Source organism: Leuciscus leuciscus (assembly GCF_965113295.1).
Source record: "Leuciscus leuciscus genome assembly, chromosome: 5".
Lineage (NCBI taxonomy): Eukaryota > Metazoa > Chordata > Actinopteri > Cypriniformes > Leuciscidae > Leuciscus > Leuciscus leuciscus.
The window spans coordinates 33,336,079-33,355,197 of record NC_138729.1 but is presented as its reverse complement, the minus strand read 5'-3'; the positions used below and the strand labels follow the sequence as shown (position 1 = coordinate 33,355,197).

The following is a 19,119-nucleotide window of genomic DNA, read 5'->3' as shown; positions in this document are numbered from 1 at the left end:
AACATTTTAAAACAAGGAAACAACAGAGGTGTAAAAACAATAACCTGAAAACCATACTTGAGTAAAAGTACAGATACCTTACAGCAAAAATAACTCCATTACAAGTCACCAATTCCAATATGACTTGAGTAAAAGTCTTAGAGTATCTGATTTGAACAGTACTTAAGTATTTTACTCAAACTGAATATTGCAATAAATATAGGTAGACACAACAGCCTCTTAAACGTCTACAAACTCTCAAGTCTCAGTTAAGCTCAAGTGCACAAAAGTAAAGCAATATCCTTCAAAAAGGTCTCATCAATATAGCAGATAAATAAAATAATGTTAAGTAAAATTAAATAATCAAAGTCAACTTGCTCTGGATGTAGCCTACTAGCTTCGGCCTCATCATGACCTCATCTCCTAAATCAAACACCTACGATTCACAACTACCTGCTAATGCACTCGCATTCACGTGAAGTAGCCTTGTTGACAAGTTTGGGTGAGTAAAGGAAAAACACACAGATATTGTTCCTTCACTGCCTTTAAACGGCGATATCGCTTTTTTATAGCAGAGAGAAACTGCTGCAGAAAAAGTTTGGTGCCGTGCAAAATGTAACGAGTAATTTGCATTACTCATCACAAATGTATTGGAGTAAAAAGTACATTTACTTATTCAAAAATGTACTCAAGTAGAGAGTAAAAGTTGCTAATATATTTGATACTCAGTAAAACTACAAAGTAAATAATTTTACTCCAATACTTTACACCACTGGGAAACAAGCAGTTTGTATGCATTTGTTTACCCATTATGATAAAGAACCTACGTATCAAAACTTCAGATTAAATCTGTTTATTTAAACCAGGTTGCATCTGAAGTGCAAGCACTATAGACAACCTTATTGATTATAATAGGTGTGTTCTAGTTTTGTAACATCACTGAATTATGAATTCACTTTGGGAATTTATCTCAGATTTTTGAGAGAATGTTGGTAGCTTTAAACACAATCTGGATTATAATGTTGCTCTGTTTAGGGCAGGACTACATGTTTGTCCAATGGCAGTGTTTGGGAAACCAGTGTGAAAACAGTTGTTTTTGCAGTTGTATTTGGTGCTGCTAATGGTGTGGAAAGCACACACTTTAGCTTAAAGCTTCTTGATCCAAGTCTTGATCTGGTTAAACCAATCACACCCATAAGCACTACCACTGAACTGTGAACTTGTTTTCCATGGAATTTAATCCCACTGTCATACCTTCATGCTCTAAAGAGAGAAACTCGAGTGTTCAAATTTGTGTTTGCATGACTGTGGCACCCTTATTCAAATAAGTGTGTGTGTGTTTGTGTGTGAGACACACAATGTAACCTGACTCGCAGCACAACTAAGAACGGCATGCATAAGTACTTGTTCTTTTGTGTTTTAAGGTGTTGTAGCTGTATTTCAGTGCCATCACTCTGGCCTAAAAGCTGTTCATGTTATTACTGAGATTTTCTACTGTCCTAACGAAGGAGAGTTTGAACATGCTACATGCATTCGTCACCACCATTCTGGGTTTTGAAGTGATGGGCATATTTGCAGCATTGCAACATTTATTTATAGTGCTGTGGTCCCTTTTATGTTGTTGCTTCCGGAGAGTCAGGACATGTTGAAGTCACTCTGAGACACCCTGGGACACTCAAGGTTTATGTTTCTGTTTGTGCGCAATGGAAAATCTTAAACTTGTACAGACAGGTTGGCAGGACATGATTGCAAAATCTTGTACATTATATTTTCCCTACATAGTTCAGGCCTATATATATATATATATATATATATATATATATATATATATATATATATATATATATATATATATATATATATATATATATATATATAGCTTTTTATAGTACCATTTTGTCTCTGCGTATTTCATGCCCATGTTATTTCAAAAGAAGAGAGCAGGAAAGGTTTGGAGAATGTATTCTTTGTTTTCTTTCCACCATCTGTACCTCTCCCACCCTTTTTATTCATTTATCAGCCTCCTTGCATCTCCCGCTTCTAGTTTTGTGACCTTTAGGATTTCAATAGGAAAATCATGATTGCAATATAAGTCAATAAGCAATAAGTCATATCACATCTTTCTTTCTCTTCTGTGTTACTGCACAGTGCACTCATTCGTATTAAAGTGGCCCCTAGCATTTTCATTGTGAGCTCCTCCCTTGTTTTCAGTGTTTACGAAGGAAGCCTATGTTATATGTTATATTCCTTGTTGCAAAGCACCACAGCACATGTGAACGTCCATCTGTGTGTGTCTGCCTGAGGTCTCTCCTGTGTTTGACAGCAGGGTGTTCCCTCTGTTCAGAAACTGCTTAATTCCCTGCAAGTGCCGGGGACTTTCCGGAAAGAGTCCCACTGCGCTGTGGTAAATATTTACTCACTCCGCGCCCTGATCCCAGGCCTGCAACGATCAGAGCTCAAACATTAAGGGCGAGCACTGTAGTCAAACACCACGACATTCACTTTACCAGCTCTGCACTAGTATCAATCTAATACATCCTGTTCAAGGGGATCCTCAATGAAAACACCTTTTAAATTAAGAAGGTACATCTGTATCTTGGAAACTAAAATTCCTTTCAGGCTTACAGTTATGTAATAGACTTTCAATTCCAGCAATGATCAAAAAAGCCATAATATACTTGTGTAATATTTTTGTGGAAACCGTGATATATTTTTTTTTAAGCATACAAAACTTCAACAGAACAGACTTTATTTAAATCTAATTATTTGTAACAATTAAAATACCTTTTTCAAATCACTTTTGATTAATTTAATATTTCCTTGCTAAATAAAAGTATTAATTTCCTTTTAAAAAGTATGTCTGTTTGAGATTTTGTCAGTAAGAATTTTTTTTTTTGTGCAAGAATCCTTAAAAATCCTATAAGTTTTAGAGCTCAAAACTTCCTTGTTAGTCTAAAAACAGCTTTTATTGAAACCAAGGTCCCAAAATGACTCGTTTTAGATTTTGTCTCAGTATGACATCATAGCTTGATGAAAGACCACCTCTACATAAAAAAACAATGACTACTTCTACATCAATGCCTCTTTAGCCCCACTCACCGATTCCCACGTCATGTAGTAGTAAATACGAGAGAGACACAAAAACACAGGATTACTCCAGCAACAAAACCATAGAGATTCCTCTGAGGATTACAAGACTCTTTGCCTTCCTTGTGATCCTAACATCAAAAAAGCATGGATGAACTTTATTTTTAAAGAAGTTCCAAATCGTGTCAGTAAGACATGGCTGATGTCCGTTTCATTTGAACGCAAATTTGTTTTTAAGCAAGACACAGTTCAGGCTTTTCAGAGAGACTAAAAAACAAAACAAAAAGGATGCAGTGCAGCCTATATTGATTGTCGCAACACACAAATGTGAGTAACAATGTTTTTACCATGTGTCACTATTGCTTTGCCTATTACAGATTGTTTAATATGTACTCACTTTACTTTCACTTTACTGAAAATGGTGAACGATGAATGTAAGAACAACAGTGCAATCAATCATTCATTCATTCATTCATTCATAATTAAAAAACACTGTAGTTTCTCCTGTCAACTGTAACTGTGGTAACTCCAAGTACTTTATTTGCCATAACCAAGACTCGCAGAACGGCAAATGTTTCAACCATGTAACGAGATGAACACCTTTCTGTTTTTGTTTCAACGCTAATATAATGTAATTAAATACAACATAAAGATGATTAATTACATCGCTGTCGCAGACTGGAGTATCCTTTGTATTTGAGGTGTAGGTTCGTTGTCTTTCTAATTCGGGATCAGACTCTGGCTCAAATATGTATGGCTGAATTTCACCGGTTGCTATTTTTCAAATAATTGTGTAATTGCGGGAACCTTGAAAATTATTTTAATATGCAAAACTGTTACCCAATCATAGCAATGAGCATTTACTTTCAAGTTTTGAATGCGGCAAGCCCATCAAATCAGAGTGTTTCAAAGAGAAGCTCAAAAACAACATAGGAAATAGCCTATTACTTCTAAATTAGGATGTTTTTTTAATGTAAAATGTTAACGTAAAAATTTATTTAAAAAATGCAGTTCATGACCCTTTTAATACTTTTATTCAGCAGGGAAGTATTTAATAAATGCTATATAAACCCCATTCACTTTTATTATGCTGTAAATATATGTAGATAAGATAAATATTTATGGATTTGTATAGAAAAAATATTAGATTTTTTTTTGTATATGGATTTATTTCTCAACCGCTTCTAGCTTCTCTTGTCAGCAGGATTACGGTGTGGTGGGCACTGGGCTGATTTTGACTTACATCTTGGCTCTGCCTGCTTTTAATCGTCCAGGCTGGACTTTGTGTCTGATAGCCTTTTTTCTTCTCATTCTCTTGCCTTCATACCTTGGTCTTCAACATCTTACGCAGCAAGGGATTCCCGCCTGCAATCCTTCATTTTTGTGCACTGTCATTTTTATGCCACTCACGCTCCTTGCGTCTGCTCCTGCTGCAGCACGATCCAAGAATGGATGCAGAGTCACGGACACACGTGTTTAGAAAGCCTAATGCGGACTATTCACTGTAACGCACTGTATTGTTGTACTAGGTGCCTTTTGTGTTAAATTACTCTTTATTTTGAACACAGTAGTCCTTATTTTGATTTTCTTTTTCCTTTTCCATTAATATTAATTAATATTAGACATTACCAAATTTCATCACATATGAACATGGGAAAGAGAGAGACATATACATTATATAAAAGTTCTGCAAACAAACTGAGGCCAATTTCAATTCAGAAGCAGAGTTAAATACATGTCTGTCTGATTGTTGCTAAAAAATTTTTTACCAATCTCATACTCCACAGTGGGGAACAGGTAACAATGTCAGCCTCAGCCTGAAGCAGTGACAAAATTCATCACCTGAAGAGTCCCTAAAGAAAAGGAAGAAAAGACATTTCACATGCAAGACAGAATTTTAAAATTGAGCTTGTGGAAATGTGTCCCAAATGGATTCAACATTCTGTTAAACCTCCTGTGCCTCGTAATGTTAAGTACTAAAAGCGTTCTGCTGAGAGGCTTATTATAGGGACAGACAAGATGCTTATCCTGGGTTTGGAATTAGTGCTGTCACTATGTCGCAGTGTTGTTCAGGATCGCCTAAGCCAATCAACCCACTGTGTGCCTTTTTGGAGGCCAGACATCATCCAAGTGTCACTGGCACTAATGCGGAAAGTCACTTTGGCTAAATCAGGCGGAAATACGGGTGTCTAAAATTATTTTCCACTCCTGTGAAACGCATACACACATATCCTTATCAGAGGCTCATCATTGCATATCACTGCATGCTACCCTGTTCCCTGGTATTTGTTGCTATGACAACGTATCGCAACACTGTTCCTTGTCTGCCAAGTTATGGGATGGTTGTTGGTGTTTTTGGTGCAGATCTGATTTATAAATGACTGTAAACAAACAATGCAGGCTATAGCAACAACCCTCATCGTGATGTTTTTTCTTTAGATTATTTTATGCTACTGATGCATCACTGCTACTGGTTGGTACATTTCAGTACATTGTGGGTGTCACATCTTAATTACTGCATTGGAGGGGGAGGGGGGAATCTACAGAATTCTGGGGAATTTATTTAAATATGTTCAATAATTACTGTTGCATAGTGGGGTTTTTTAATTGTCAATATAATGTCGATATGAAGAGTTCAGATGCAAAAGCCTCTAAATGCCATCTGAAATTTTCTTATAGAATGATCATTTTTATCAAGCTCGTATATTTAAATTCAATAATTTCACTTAAATGGCAATGAAGATTACCTATTAATTGTCATTTAAGTGAAATTACTGAACTTAAATACACAAGCTTGATAAAAATGATCATTCTATTAGAAAATTTCAGATGGCATTTAGAGGCTTTTGCATCTGAACTCTTCATATACACTACTATTCAAAAGTTTGGGGTCAGGAAGATTTTTGGTGAAAGAAGTTAAAGAAAACATATTCAACAAGGATGCATTGAATTGATCGAAAGTTATAGTAAAGACATTTAGGGCCAGCTTTACTAACAGCTTGCGCCAGCGCAAGCCCTCTTTTGGCGTTAAAAAACTACTGTCAGGATTTACTAAAGACACGCAGTGAAAAATTAGCACTGAAAAGGCGTGAACAGTTATTTCACGCGGCTGACCTTATTGCATATGCATTTGCGCCATTATTTAAAGACCCAAAAAAGCACGTCCTAAACCAGGTGCCAGTTGCATAAACTTAGCCACTATGTTAAGACTGTGTCTTAAGAACTAATTTGGCCAACTAGAAATTAGTCAAGAGGTAATCAGTCTTACTTTTATGATTAAAATTAGACCGATCTACCCTTTTATGTAACTGACTTTAAAAAGTTAGCACCAGTCTTGAAGAAAAAAATTAGATGACTCACTTTTAAAACTAGTCAAAGCAGTTTATGAAACCGGCCCCAGAAGCTAATTTGCTCTGCTCTTGGTAGATTGCGTTGGTCATTATTGAAATTATCCAGCTGCATCTGTGTCAATTAATACTTTTTGCACAAAATATACTACATTTTATTTACTCAATTCATTAAAAAAAGTCAAAATTCTTGTGAGGCAAAATCTTCTATTCAGCAAAATGGATTAAAATATTGTATTTTAAACCATGGTAATGGTTCAACACTTAAAGAATGATAAAATTAAGCAACAAAGTCAGTATGAGAGTAGGGTTTATTTGTAGAACATGATAAATTATAGTCATTTATTGGTTATTGGGTTATTGGGGTGATATGCAGGCCTACAAATACCTAAAGATGAACTTACAACCAAACGATTTTTTACTAAATGAACATGTCCGAGATGAGCATTCCGAGGTCAAAGAGTACATTGTGATAGTGGGCTGGCAACTGGGTCTAATTTTCTTCTTTTTCCTCTTGCCCAGTTGACAATGTCTGTTTGCATGGTGTTTGACAGTGGAAATCGAGCAGCACAGATTCCTGTGTAGTTAAAGACCAGAGAAGCAGACCACAAAAATAGTGTTTACCAGAAAAGAGAACCTGCTGCTTTTGTAACTTGTGGTTCGAATCAGCTGGCCCACTGTTCCAACAATTTAAAAAGCAGCAATCACATGCTGTAATGTTCCCAAAAATACTCCTCTAATTATTTGCTCTTTTATGTTTGCTTTATCAAGTAAAAAGTACTTGTGCACGAATGCAGAGAAATGGCACTGTGTACCAGTTGTTGATAATTTGGTCATTACTTTATAAAGACATTTTTTTGCCTGAGAAGACTGTTCTTTCCAGCAGAGCAAGCTAACTCAATAATCCATTTATTTTAAGGGCTTAGGGGCATGATCCAGCCCTCTGATTGCTGCTGCCTGCCGCTCGCTTTGTGTTTTCCACACTTAAGTTTTGTGTATGTGTGTCCGTTTCAAACAGGAAACAGGAGTACTGTGGAACTCTGAAAGTTTTACAACTTAACTGCTCCATTAATTCTTTAATCAGACACATTTAATTGAGTCTTGCTGTGAGTGAAGTCACGCCAAGAGAGGATGTTTTTCCCTCTGCATGTTTGTACATTTGTGTACATTTGAGAACCTTTCATATGATTTTCTTTTTAAGGAACTGCCCATACATGGCTGCTTGGCAAGTGTTGTTTTAGCAATGTCTAAGTTAAGATGCTTCATTATTGAACGGAGTGCAGATATTGATAAGAACCTACTTCTTGTGTGTGTGTGTGTGTGTGTGTGTGTGTGTGTGTGTGTGTGTGTGTGTGTGTGTGTGTGTGTGTGTGTGTGTGTGTGTGTGTGTGTGTGTGTGTGTGTGTGTGTTTTAGTGTCCATGCAACTTCAGCTCGACCGCAGTGGCTTTTAATCATGATAAAACACATTTCAGCAAGTCCACCTGCATAGTCAAAATTTACGGCACCTCGTAAGATCAGGAGTCATTTTTACTCGTTCCCGGCGCGCACCTCCATTTCAGACCTGTCATCCAAACAGAAAGGTGGGGACTGCGATCAATGGTGTTCGCCAAATTGGCTTTATGAGTTCCATTTCACCATCCACCTGTTTCATCTGCCCCTTCGCCCACATATTGGAGGAAGGGGATAGTGAAAATAAGATCTCTCTTCTCTCTGCTGAAACACGCCCAGGGCTGCCACAGCTCCTGCTGGCTCGTTTCAGTTTGATGAATGTCGTAGCAAAGTCTCGATGTAAAAAAAATAAAATAAATTTGAGCTTTGCATTATGGGTTTGGCCGATTTGTCTGAGGTTGTCAAGCTGAACTCATCTTCACCTCTCATGTCGTTTTTTGAACACTCTTGTGGTGTTGATTCCAAAAATCAGAAACACTTTATTTGCTTCAGTAATGCAGTAGAATTTAGCCTTGGTTGTGCACACTAAACAACACAGTACAGTACAACACCTGGAATTAATTATAATAAAACTGGACAGATCTTTGCTGAAACATGGGCAAAGTGATTTGTTTGCTCTTTCACCTCATTTGGTCCATTGAAAGCAGACATTTCAGTAGGAGGCAGTAGTTTATTGTAGTCTGTGTTGTCTGTTGGCAGTTGTGTTGAGTGTGTTGGTTCAGACAGGGAAGAGCTCATGCCAGGCCACTAAACTTTTATTTTATTTTATTTTATTTTATTTTATTTTATTTTATTTTATTTTATTTTATTTTATTTTATTTTATTTTATTTTATTTTATTTTATTTTATTTTATTTTATTTTATTTTTTATACATTTTTAAGAATTATAACTAGTCAGGGGGGGTACAATGAGTAAACCAAATAAACAAACATAAGACATATACAAAAACAGTGATAAACTTAAAAATAAAAATTTGAAGATTGAAACACACTTTGTAGCTTTCTTATTCTTCAAACCCAATATTGTGTTTAAGTATTGTTGAATTTCTGCTCTTAAAATTAAAAGCAAAGGCTTGTTTCCTCCAAATTTACATTTATGAATACTAAATTTAGCTATAACAGAAGAAGCAGATTAATTAAGTAATATTCCTTATGATAAGATTTGACCATAAGAGAAAAAAAACAAATAACACATTTTAAAAGCACAGTTGAAAGCTAGGCATGATATGAGCCTTAATAAAGGAACCGAAATCTGATCAAAAACAAACTGAATGACTCCAAAATAAATGATAAAATGTTTCATCATGTAGATCACAAAATGTATCAATATCACAATTGAATCTGTTCACAAGATAATAATTACATGGGTAACATTTATAAATGAGTTTAAGCTAAATTTCTTGGATTTTTGTTTGATTACATTTTTATGAGGAAGTTTCCAGATTTTATTCCATAACAGATTATCAGCACAACCATTCCAAAATGATATAATATCAGGTCTGGAGACAATATCCCTTTGAAACAAAGCCCGTACACAATGATTATTATATTTAATATAGACCTTATATGCCAGAGAAACGAAGGCGCCGCCATCTTTAAGCAAGTTTATCACTGCTTTGGATAAAAGCGTCTGCCAAATGTAAATGTAAATCTTTAGAATAATGTCTTTGAACTTCCGTTTTTGCAGTCGCTCTGTATATTTCTATGGCATTGCTGTCCAGGAGTAATTAGCTTTTGAAGTGGATTTACTTAATGTAAAGTTAACGAAAGTTATCATGAGGATTGTAATGTTTAAAGCAGATGTCTTAACAAATGTCAGTAGACCGGGAAGATTTTAAAACGAGCCGTTCATTCATAAATACACAAGATCACTGTGAAAATACAGACCGGAAGTCAAAAGACAACGAGCGCAGCGCTGAAAAGAGGCGGGGCTACATAAGGTCTATAGGAAAGAGAGAAACAGATACGGCCTACTTCAGTATCCGCAGGATCCAACGAGTATGGAGAGAGCAGAGGACAGGTATTTTTAAGAAGCATTTTTAGACCAGAGGGAACAGCATCCATAACCACAGCAAAATCTTTAGGAATAACTGGAATATTATATTTAGAAATTAATTTTGAATAGGACAACATAAGTCATTCATGGCTATACAGTTGGCTAACAAAAACTATATCATTACAAAACCAATTCATAAGAAATAAAGATTTAGATTTGTACAGAATGTGCTTATTATTCCAGATAAAACACCTGTTTGGAGAGAAATTGTGTTTATAGATAAGTCCAAGAAAGAAGAACCTGTTTGTGAGTTTGTTTTAAAGGAAGTTTGGTAATACTGTGGTCACAAAGCAAAAGGAATTGAAGACCACCAACTTGTGAAAAGATAAAGTGAGGTATAATATTCCAGATAGATGTTTTTTTTGTTTTTTTTAAGGAATTGCTTAATCCAGTTAACTATAAAGGTGTGATTAAGGGTGGTAAAATCTAAGAAGGCCTCCATTTTCAGTTGAGTTCATAACCATCCTCTTCATTCTTTACAATCTTAATACCTAAATATGTGATTTCATCTTTAATGGGAATATTTCAAATTGACAGAAGATTACTATTTATATTCAGGTAAAGCCCTGAAGCTTTAGAGAATGTATGGAAAATCTTAAGGGCTAAACTCCTGCATCTTTTAAATAAAGAATGGTATCGTCTGCCAATTGACTAATGATAATTTCCCAGCCAGCAGCAATGATTCCTCTTAAAGGGCTCTGTTTAATATGATCTGCAAGAAGTTGTGAGTAAAATAAATAAATATGGGGATTATAGGGCATCCCTGTCTGATACCATGATTGAGATTGAATCTGGGTGAGGTGCCATTATGCAGCTTGATTTAAACAATTTGCATTAGAATATAAAGTTTTAAATGGAATTAATAAAGAAATCACCAAAACCAAAATAATTTAGGGCCGAATATATGAAATGATGTTCAACAGTGTTGAAGGCCTTATGGAAGTCTAAGACCAGGGCACTAAACACACAGGAACCTACCCAGTGCATTATGACATCATTGCTCTGCCTCTGATTGGCCGGGGGTGAGGGAAACCCCAGAGTTGATTGGGTGGAGTCACTACTGTCAGTTGGTGATTGTTGTTTTTTTCTGTGCTGCTGTTTTTTTTTGTTTTTTTTTATGCAATTGGGGTTTGTAACTATTTTCAGATGCCTTGGAGAACTTATTTTCTTGTTCTTCTTTTAACCATGTTTTCTTAGGCACAGTTGTGGAGTTTGTTTTTCCAACTTATTTAATTACAAGAACCACTTTTAAATGGTAAACGTATAAGCATTTAGAACTTTATATGCCAGGATTTCCTCATGGAAAACCTGGGAATATCAGGGAATTTTTAAAATGGACTTTTCCTGGCCTGCGGATGTTTTGGAAATGAATAAAACATTGAAGTCATGAAAGTTTATATAGTGGACATATTTTGTTTCTGGATACAAGGCTCAACAATAAGATTTTTTTTTTTCTGCCAGCCCATTTGGCCAGTAGTTTTTATTTTTAATATTATTCTTATTATATTACATTCAAAAGTTTGGAGTTCTTTTATTAAGCAAGGAAGCATTGAATTGATCAAAAGGGACAGTAAAGACTTTCACATTATACAAAAAAAATCTTTCGAACTTTCTAATCATCAGAAAATCTTGGGGAAAAAATCATCATTATATTTTTGTTATAATAAATGCAGCCTTGGTGAGCATAAGAGACTTTCTTTTTTATCAAAAGTTTTCCTGACCCTAAACTTTGAATAGTAATGTATATATTTACAAAATGTTAAGGTTACTTTATAAAACTAAGAATGTATAATTTATTTTGTATTAATAAATAAATATATAAATATAAATATATAAATATAAATATAAACATTTTCTGAGTGCAATCTCAGAAACAAAAATCCTAATCCAATAATCATGAACAACTGTAAAGAAGTCATAGAAATTAAATGTCCAAAAGAATTTGTAACCCTGATGTGCAGTATGTTTAGTTAATCTCCATGTTTCTCATGCTGTCTCTCTCCCTATCTCACTTCTGTCTCTCTTAGATGTTTGTGGTTAATAAGGCTGATGACACCAGCTGCTCCCTGCATGAGTTCACCATCACCGGCTCAACCTATGCTCCGGAGGGACAAGTGTAAGAGCACACACAAACAAACTCTGAGTCCTTGATCCTTCCCAAAACATCTTGTCATTTTTACCTCCTCCAAATAATCTAATACTCATTCTGGATACTTAGTTTGAATTTACATCCCTTTATCTTGCAATAACTGTCTCACCCTTAGGCTGAAAGCTGACAAGCCTGTGCAGTGTGGAGATTATGATGGTCTAGTGGAACTGGCTACTGTCTGCTCCCTGTGCAACGACTCTTCGCTGGACTATAATGAGGTCAGTTGTGTGCGTGGATCTTCTCCTGCATCCAAGCCTCGGATGCCATATTTAACCTTCTGAGTTTAACTAAATGAGTCTTGTTCAGTGTTTTTGAGTCTGTCCTACTCTCATTGCAAGTGTTAACTATTCACCCTGTTTTCTTTAGGGACAGACAGCTTTTTAATTTGCTTGTTTTGTGCATTTGGCTTGTATTTCTCACCTCTGTGCCATTGCCATGGTATCATGGTTACTGTTGCATAATATCATAGCGTTTTCCGTGGTTGACGGGTAGGGTAAAGGACAGTGCAAGTTAGGACAAGCTGAAGATTTTTAAAGCGTACTTTGTTGTTAAAGGCACCCAATCTAATGTTAAAGTTAAAGGACGCCACTAAATCAGCAATATCAAGCAAATATTTAAAAAAAGTCTTATTACTTTAATCTGACCATGTTTTAAATAGGATAAATAATCGCTAGCTTAGTAAATGTCATGTTTCACTACCACAACACCCTGCTTCCTGGAATAATGCAAATTTCAGGACCAAGTTGACCAGCATCCTTAATTAAAGCGAACTGTGATTCTAATAAACCCTTATAGATGTTAACACTGGAGCCATGTGTTTGAATGATGAGTAACAAATGTTAGCCTGGGATTTTCATAGAGCACACTGTTAGGGCTATCGCTAATGATTATTTTGGTAATCGAGTCATCAGCCGATTATTTTGATGATTAATCGATTAATCTGATATTTTTTGTAGTAATAAAAACAGACAATAGCTTTTAAAATGACTTCAAATACATAGGCCTATATAAATAATAATAATGAGGAAATAATAATTGTTTCAAATAAAGTATCAAATTCAAGTAATCATATTATAGTTTTATAGCAAAACCCTGTTAAAATGCTTTTTTTTTTTTTATAAAAAAAAAAAAATATATATATATATATATATATATATATAATATTTTTTAGATAATATATATTTAAATGTGTATATATATTTTTATTATTATTATTATTTTTTTATTTTTATTTTTTTTTACATAATATAGACAATCAACTTATGTACATCAGGCTATGTATAACAAATGCCTGCAGAGGGCTCCCACGACTTGGTGTTACACTTTACAGTAGATCAAATCCTGGTTTAAAGGAGCTGTATGTAAGAAATGTATTTCAATTAATCATAAAATGGCCCTGATATGTCACTAGACATTAAGAAATCATGTTCATTTCAAATACTTATATCACTGACAACAGTAGTCCGGCCAGGATACACCGCTCTACAGTAATTTGAAAGTGATTGCAGTACCAGTTTTGGCCACAATCTTACATACGGCTCCTTTAATATTGGCCAAACGATATTTAATTAAAATGTTAACTTAATCTTTAATATTTGGCAACTTCATTAAAATAGAAATGCTACAGCCACTGTCATTTCTTGAATAAGAAAATGTGGACATCAAAACATGCAAACTCAGAGCGAGGGTTTAGACTTTTATTTTGAAATCGCGATGAACATTTTGCATATTTAGAAACATGATGATGTAGTCTCCTTTGTTGACGTATGTTTATAAATGATTCACCTTAAAAATCTGATGAAATTGCGCACATTGCTTGCCCAGATGAACGTTATAAGCAACCCAAACTCGCAGCATATGCAGAGATAGAGTTTGAGACGCGCTCCACGTATGTAAATAACGGTTCATGTGGTGCAGCATCTGTGAACAGAGCCGCTCTGAGACGCACAATACCTACAAGCATGTAAATAATTATTTTGGTAATCGAGTCATTGGTCGATTATTTTGATGATTAATCGAATTTTTTTTTTATGTAATAAAAACAGACCAAAGCAAACAATAGCTTTTAAAATTAATTAAAATAAAATAGCTATGCTGTAGTATGTTTTTTTTTTTTTTTTTTATGGTTTTAATACTTTGTGCAGCCTTAGAAATCGGTCTAATAATGCTGTTCATGGATTCTTTCTGTGGAAACGCCACTTCCCGGATTTTGTCGGTTACTCGACATGGGTAAATTACAATCGAGGATTCTTTTAAAACTCTAAAGATTACTCTAATTTAATTGAGGAATAGTGACAGCCCATGATCTTTAGGTGCAGCCTAAAGTTTATATTATATACATTTATTATATATATATATATATATATATATATATATATATATATATATATAATATAAATTAAAAATTGTGATTTATAGTCTTGTAAATGTAATTTAAAAAAAAATCAATTTTAAACCACTGTTTATAAATGAGTCATTTAGACATTTATATTGTTACAAAAGCTTTCCATTTTAAATAAATGCTGTTCTTTTTCCATCAAAGAAATCATGGTTTCCACAAAAATATTAAGCAGAACTGTTTTCAACATTGATAATAAGAAATCTTTCTTGAGCAGCTAATTATTATATTAGAATGATTTCTGAAGAATCATGTGAGACTGAAGACTGTAATGATGCTAAAAATTTAGCTTTGCCATCACAGGAATTTAATTACATTTTAAAATATATTTTAAAAATGAAAACAGTTATTTTAAATTATAATTATATTTCACTATATTATTGTTTTTACTGTATTTTTGATCAATTAAATGCATCGTTGGCGAGCACAAGTTACTTCTTTCAAAAACATTAAAACATCTGAAAGGCCCCAAAATTTACAGTACATGCATTTTCTAAATTGATTTGCATTGAATGTATACAGTTTAACAGTACCTAAGAATCAAAACCCAAACAGCCTTAGAAAACGGTCATGTGCTTTTCATAAAAATACCTATATAGAAATTATTTAAAATGTTAAATAGGACATGCTTTGTTGCTGTACATGTACAGAGTTAGATGAAGTTGGATTTCTTTGTTACAGTACATACTCGTATGGTCCATTGCTTTCATGCGACATTTAAAGTGCACAGTAACAATCATTTCTGAAGTGAGTTCATGACTCTAGTCTTATGTTTTAATGATTATGCAAGTGCCATATACTTCATGTTGTTTGTGCTTATGCTGTCCCACAGGCTAAAGGAGTGTACGAGAAAGTGGGCGAGGCCACGGAAACTGCGCTCACAACGCTGGTTGAGAAGATGAACGTGTTTAAAACGGATCTCTCTGGACTTAGCAAAGTGGACCGAGCTGCAGCTTGTAACTTGGTAAGAAGGGAGCCATGGTGTGCACCAGGATATGAGACAGACTGCAATAAAAGAGAACATAACAGGAGAGTTCGTGATGAAAAACGATAAATGGAGCGATAGATATTTGAAGCTTCAGAAGAAATATTAGAGCTCATAAAGTTTGGTCAGTGGTGCAAGACAGGATATTTAAAAGAAATGAAGACATGGCCGTTCTGTCGAGTATCCTTACAAGCATAGTTAAATGAATTAAATTAAGTCTTAAATTAACGTAGAATTGTGAGAAAATGGGATGCGTGTCAGATCCGCATCATGTGTGGCAGGTCTTAAAGTGACAGCAGCCTAATAAACCTGCTGCTGTTGCACCTGCACAGACAAATGGCCTTTCAGCCCGCTGAAAAGGGTGGGGCCGACAGCCTATTTAAGTCACGCTGAAAGCCATTTTCATCAGAATTTTTTGACTGAGGAGCGGCAGCGTTGCAACTCATGTAAGCGCAGTAGCATTAGCAAGCTACGCAATGCTCATTCCTGCTGCAGAGGAGGCCACCTGTTGGCTAATGTGCCTTCTCCTTTGCAAAGAACATCGGGCAGTAGGAGTTCTCTTTCGATGCAAAGAGGTCCACATCTGCTTGCCCAAAAATGCTCCAGATCATGCGAACCACTTGGGGATGGAGTCTCCACTAAGTACGGTTCTAACCCCAACTGATATAGATGGAGCGATTTCCTGGGAAACGGGTAGCGCTTAGCTGGGTGGAAGCGCTGCTTCACCTTGGATTCTGCCTCGGCCTGGGGTTGAGCAGTTGCGGGAGCCGGCTTGGCGTGCTGCTCAGTTGACAACGACTTCGGGTGACTCGAGGCCTTGGCAGGAAGTGGCACATCGCCTGCGACAACTTCTGGGCTGCTGTAAAAAGCTCCACAAAGCTATCCACTCCAGAACAAAATAGACCCAAGGGAGAGTCAAGAAGGGCTGTCTTGTCTGCGTCCTTAATCTCTATCAAATTCAGCCAAAGGTGACACTCGTGGAACATCAGGTTGGCCATGGCATGACCGATTGCTTGGGCCTTGGACTTAGTGGCGTGCAGGGCGAGGTCGGTTGCGCTGCGCAGCTCCTTGAAGGCCATGGCGAGAAGCTTAACCTGGGATACCTGGAGGACCGCCATTGTATGAAGGCCGGATCCAGCTTGGCCACTCGCGGCGTACGCTCTGGCTTAGCTCTGCATGGCTTAGAGGGATGGGCCACCTTGGTTTTCCAGCCGAGGGCAGTGGGCGGGCAGAGGCAGATGCGGGCGAGCTCCACTGGGGTTGACCACTTTAAGCCCAACTCTTCTACAGCCAGATAAGCTCTGAGTCCTGCCGAGGCCTGGCTGTGTCTGTCTCTTTTAGAGGTCGGGGGTGGAGTCATCGCCTGAGTTCACCCAGTCCTCTGCCTCAGAAGCAGCTAGCGACATACTGTCGTCAAAGCCCTCCTCGGAGCCGCCAAAAGAAACCATGCCACTTGCACAAAGTGAGGGGTGCTGGTCTTCGTGGGTGAAGAGCACTTGTGAATCGTCATGCTGAGGGGAGAGTGAGGCACGTGGGCGCTGTGCCGACATGAGCTAACTATAGTCTGGTTGCTCCGCCCCACGGCTCCACTGTTTCTTCCGTCTCTGCTCGAGCAGGGAAGACAACGGGAGAGCGTGCAAGGCAGGTTGCTCGCTTTAAAGAAAGCGGTCCCAGAGCGCAGCAGTGCGAGACCCATGCTCGTCGGTGCGAGAGCAGTTGGTCTCCATGAGTGCAACCTCAGTGTGGGTGTGTCCCAGGCAAGTTATGCAATCAGTGTGTTCATCCAAGGGATGCAGAGGAGCCCTCTATGAGCCACACTCATGGCGCGTCATTTTGAAGCAAACGCCGCTTGAATTTGCTCTTTTAGATCGTGAAATTTGCTCTGAGTAATTTCCGGATGGCCGCAGGGGAGAAACGCTGAGTGAGTTGCAAGTGTGAAAGCGCCTTTAATACCCTGCTTCAGGCTTGTTCTACGGCGAGCAGAAGGCTTCTTTCTTCTCTTCGGAGTCAGCAAGATTATCATCGTGCTTGAAGGAGAACATTTTTCACGAAAATGGCTTTCAGCACGACTTAAATAGGCAATCGGCCCGCCCTTTTTGGCGGGCTGAAAGGCGTGAACCAATCAGGCTTCAGTATTCGAAGAAAACGGTAAGCGTCAGAAACTGAAGCAAGTGTGAACCGAATCGAAAGGGAATCTGAACCGGTCTGACTGGGCCAATAGAAAAATTGAGTCCTGATAAATTGAAGGGCACAGGTAAATGTGGCATTTATTACAAAATACTCCTGATTTATGTGAAGATTTAAGTTCACTTAAATTAAATGTTATTTTTTTTATAGCTTTCAAATTATTACAATATCAAAATATATATAAAAACAGAAAAATGTGTGATTAATTACAGAAAAATGTGCTATTTAATTTGGTACGTTTTTTTTATTCATTGACAGCACGAATATGTGTGCGTGTGCACACAATGGGAGACACTGGTTTTCTCTCACACATGCATGCCTTATCTAAACATCTGTAGCATGACTGAGTTTCTCTTGCATATAAACAATTATTTTCACTAAAACCCTGAAAACATGATGGGAGATGTCTCTAACACACAAACACTCACACAAGTTGGTCAACTTTATGCATGGATGCCAATTGGTGTAAGTATGATGTGAAAGACCACTGGGACAAAATAAAAACATTGGAACAGTGGACTAGTCTTGATCCCCCTCTCCCTTTTCCCTACGGGGATCATTTTTCTCTGAAAGAGTGAATGACCAGCACCACTTTCTTTATTCTGCTGACCCCTTAATCCTTCTTCTCTCCAAAAAAAGAAACTTAGTCACACAGACTCCCAGAGGAAAAGCATAATATTTAGATAACCTCTTCATACACTCGCCTGGTTATCTAAACTTTCCACTCTGATCCAAAACTTCACTGCCCTATGGAAACAAAAAAGAGACATTTCCTCTGTCTCTGCATATTGGTGGTAAACTTTCAAAGATGTCAGATGGTTGGATGGGCGCATTAATTGATGTAATAGGGAGTTAGATGTTTAGTTTTTTTTGAGGATTGAGAACACAGGAAACCTGCTGAGGAATGACGTTGTGTTCTCAGATAAGCTGGAAATGGGAGACACTGGTTTTCTCTCACACATGCATGCCTTATCTAAACATCTGTAGCATGACTGAGTAGATCATCTGATCCCAATATAAAACAGAGCCACAGACAGAGAAGGCAACAGAGTAAGTAGGTAGGTCAGTGTAAATGCTCTCTGTTCTCATGTGATGGAGGTGGTTTCCACCTAGTGGCAAACTGATGCTCTTGCATCACTGAATGTTTCTCTTGCATATTTTTTTCTGGTTATTTAATTTTATTTATTTATTTTCAAAAGTGAATATATAACAGAAAATTATGGGGGATGATCAGTTTCTATTTTTTAGCAAAATATGTTTTATTTATGGTAGACATATGTACACTCCAATTCAAAAGTTTGGGGTCAGTAAGATTTTTTATTTATTTATTTGTATTAATACTTTTATTCAGCAAGGACACATTAAATTGTGCAAATGTGACAGTCAAATTATTAATACAAAAGATTTCTATTTCAAATAAATGCTGTTCATTTAAACTTTCTATTTAACTTTCTATTCATCAAAGAATTTGCAAAAATGT

The 19,119-nt window shown here is 36.6% G+C and overlaps 1 protein-coding gene across 4 annotated transcripts in view; it reads left to right on the top strand.

Annotated features, from left to right (window-relative positions):
• Positions 1-19,119, top strand: part of atp2a3 (ATPase sarcoplasmic/endoplasmic reticulum Ca2+ transporting 3) — a 64,743-nt gene that overhangs the window by 33,796 nt on the left and 11,828 nt on the right. For all 4 annotated transcript variants that reach the window (XR_014206243.1, XR_014206244.1, XM_082170642.1 and 1 more), the window contains exons 9-11: positions 11,948-12,036; positions 12,185-12,287; positions 15,300-15,431. Coding sequence is in view for 2 of the 4 variants with exons in the window: in XM_082170642.1 (XP_082026768.1) it covers positions 11,948-12,036; positions 12,185-12,287; positions 15,300-15,431 (324 nt within the window). In the remaining 2 variants the exon portion in view is untranslated. The remainder of the gene's footprint in view (positions 1-11,947; positions 12,037-12,184; positions 12,288-15,299; positions 15,432-19,119) is intronic.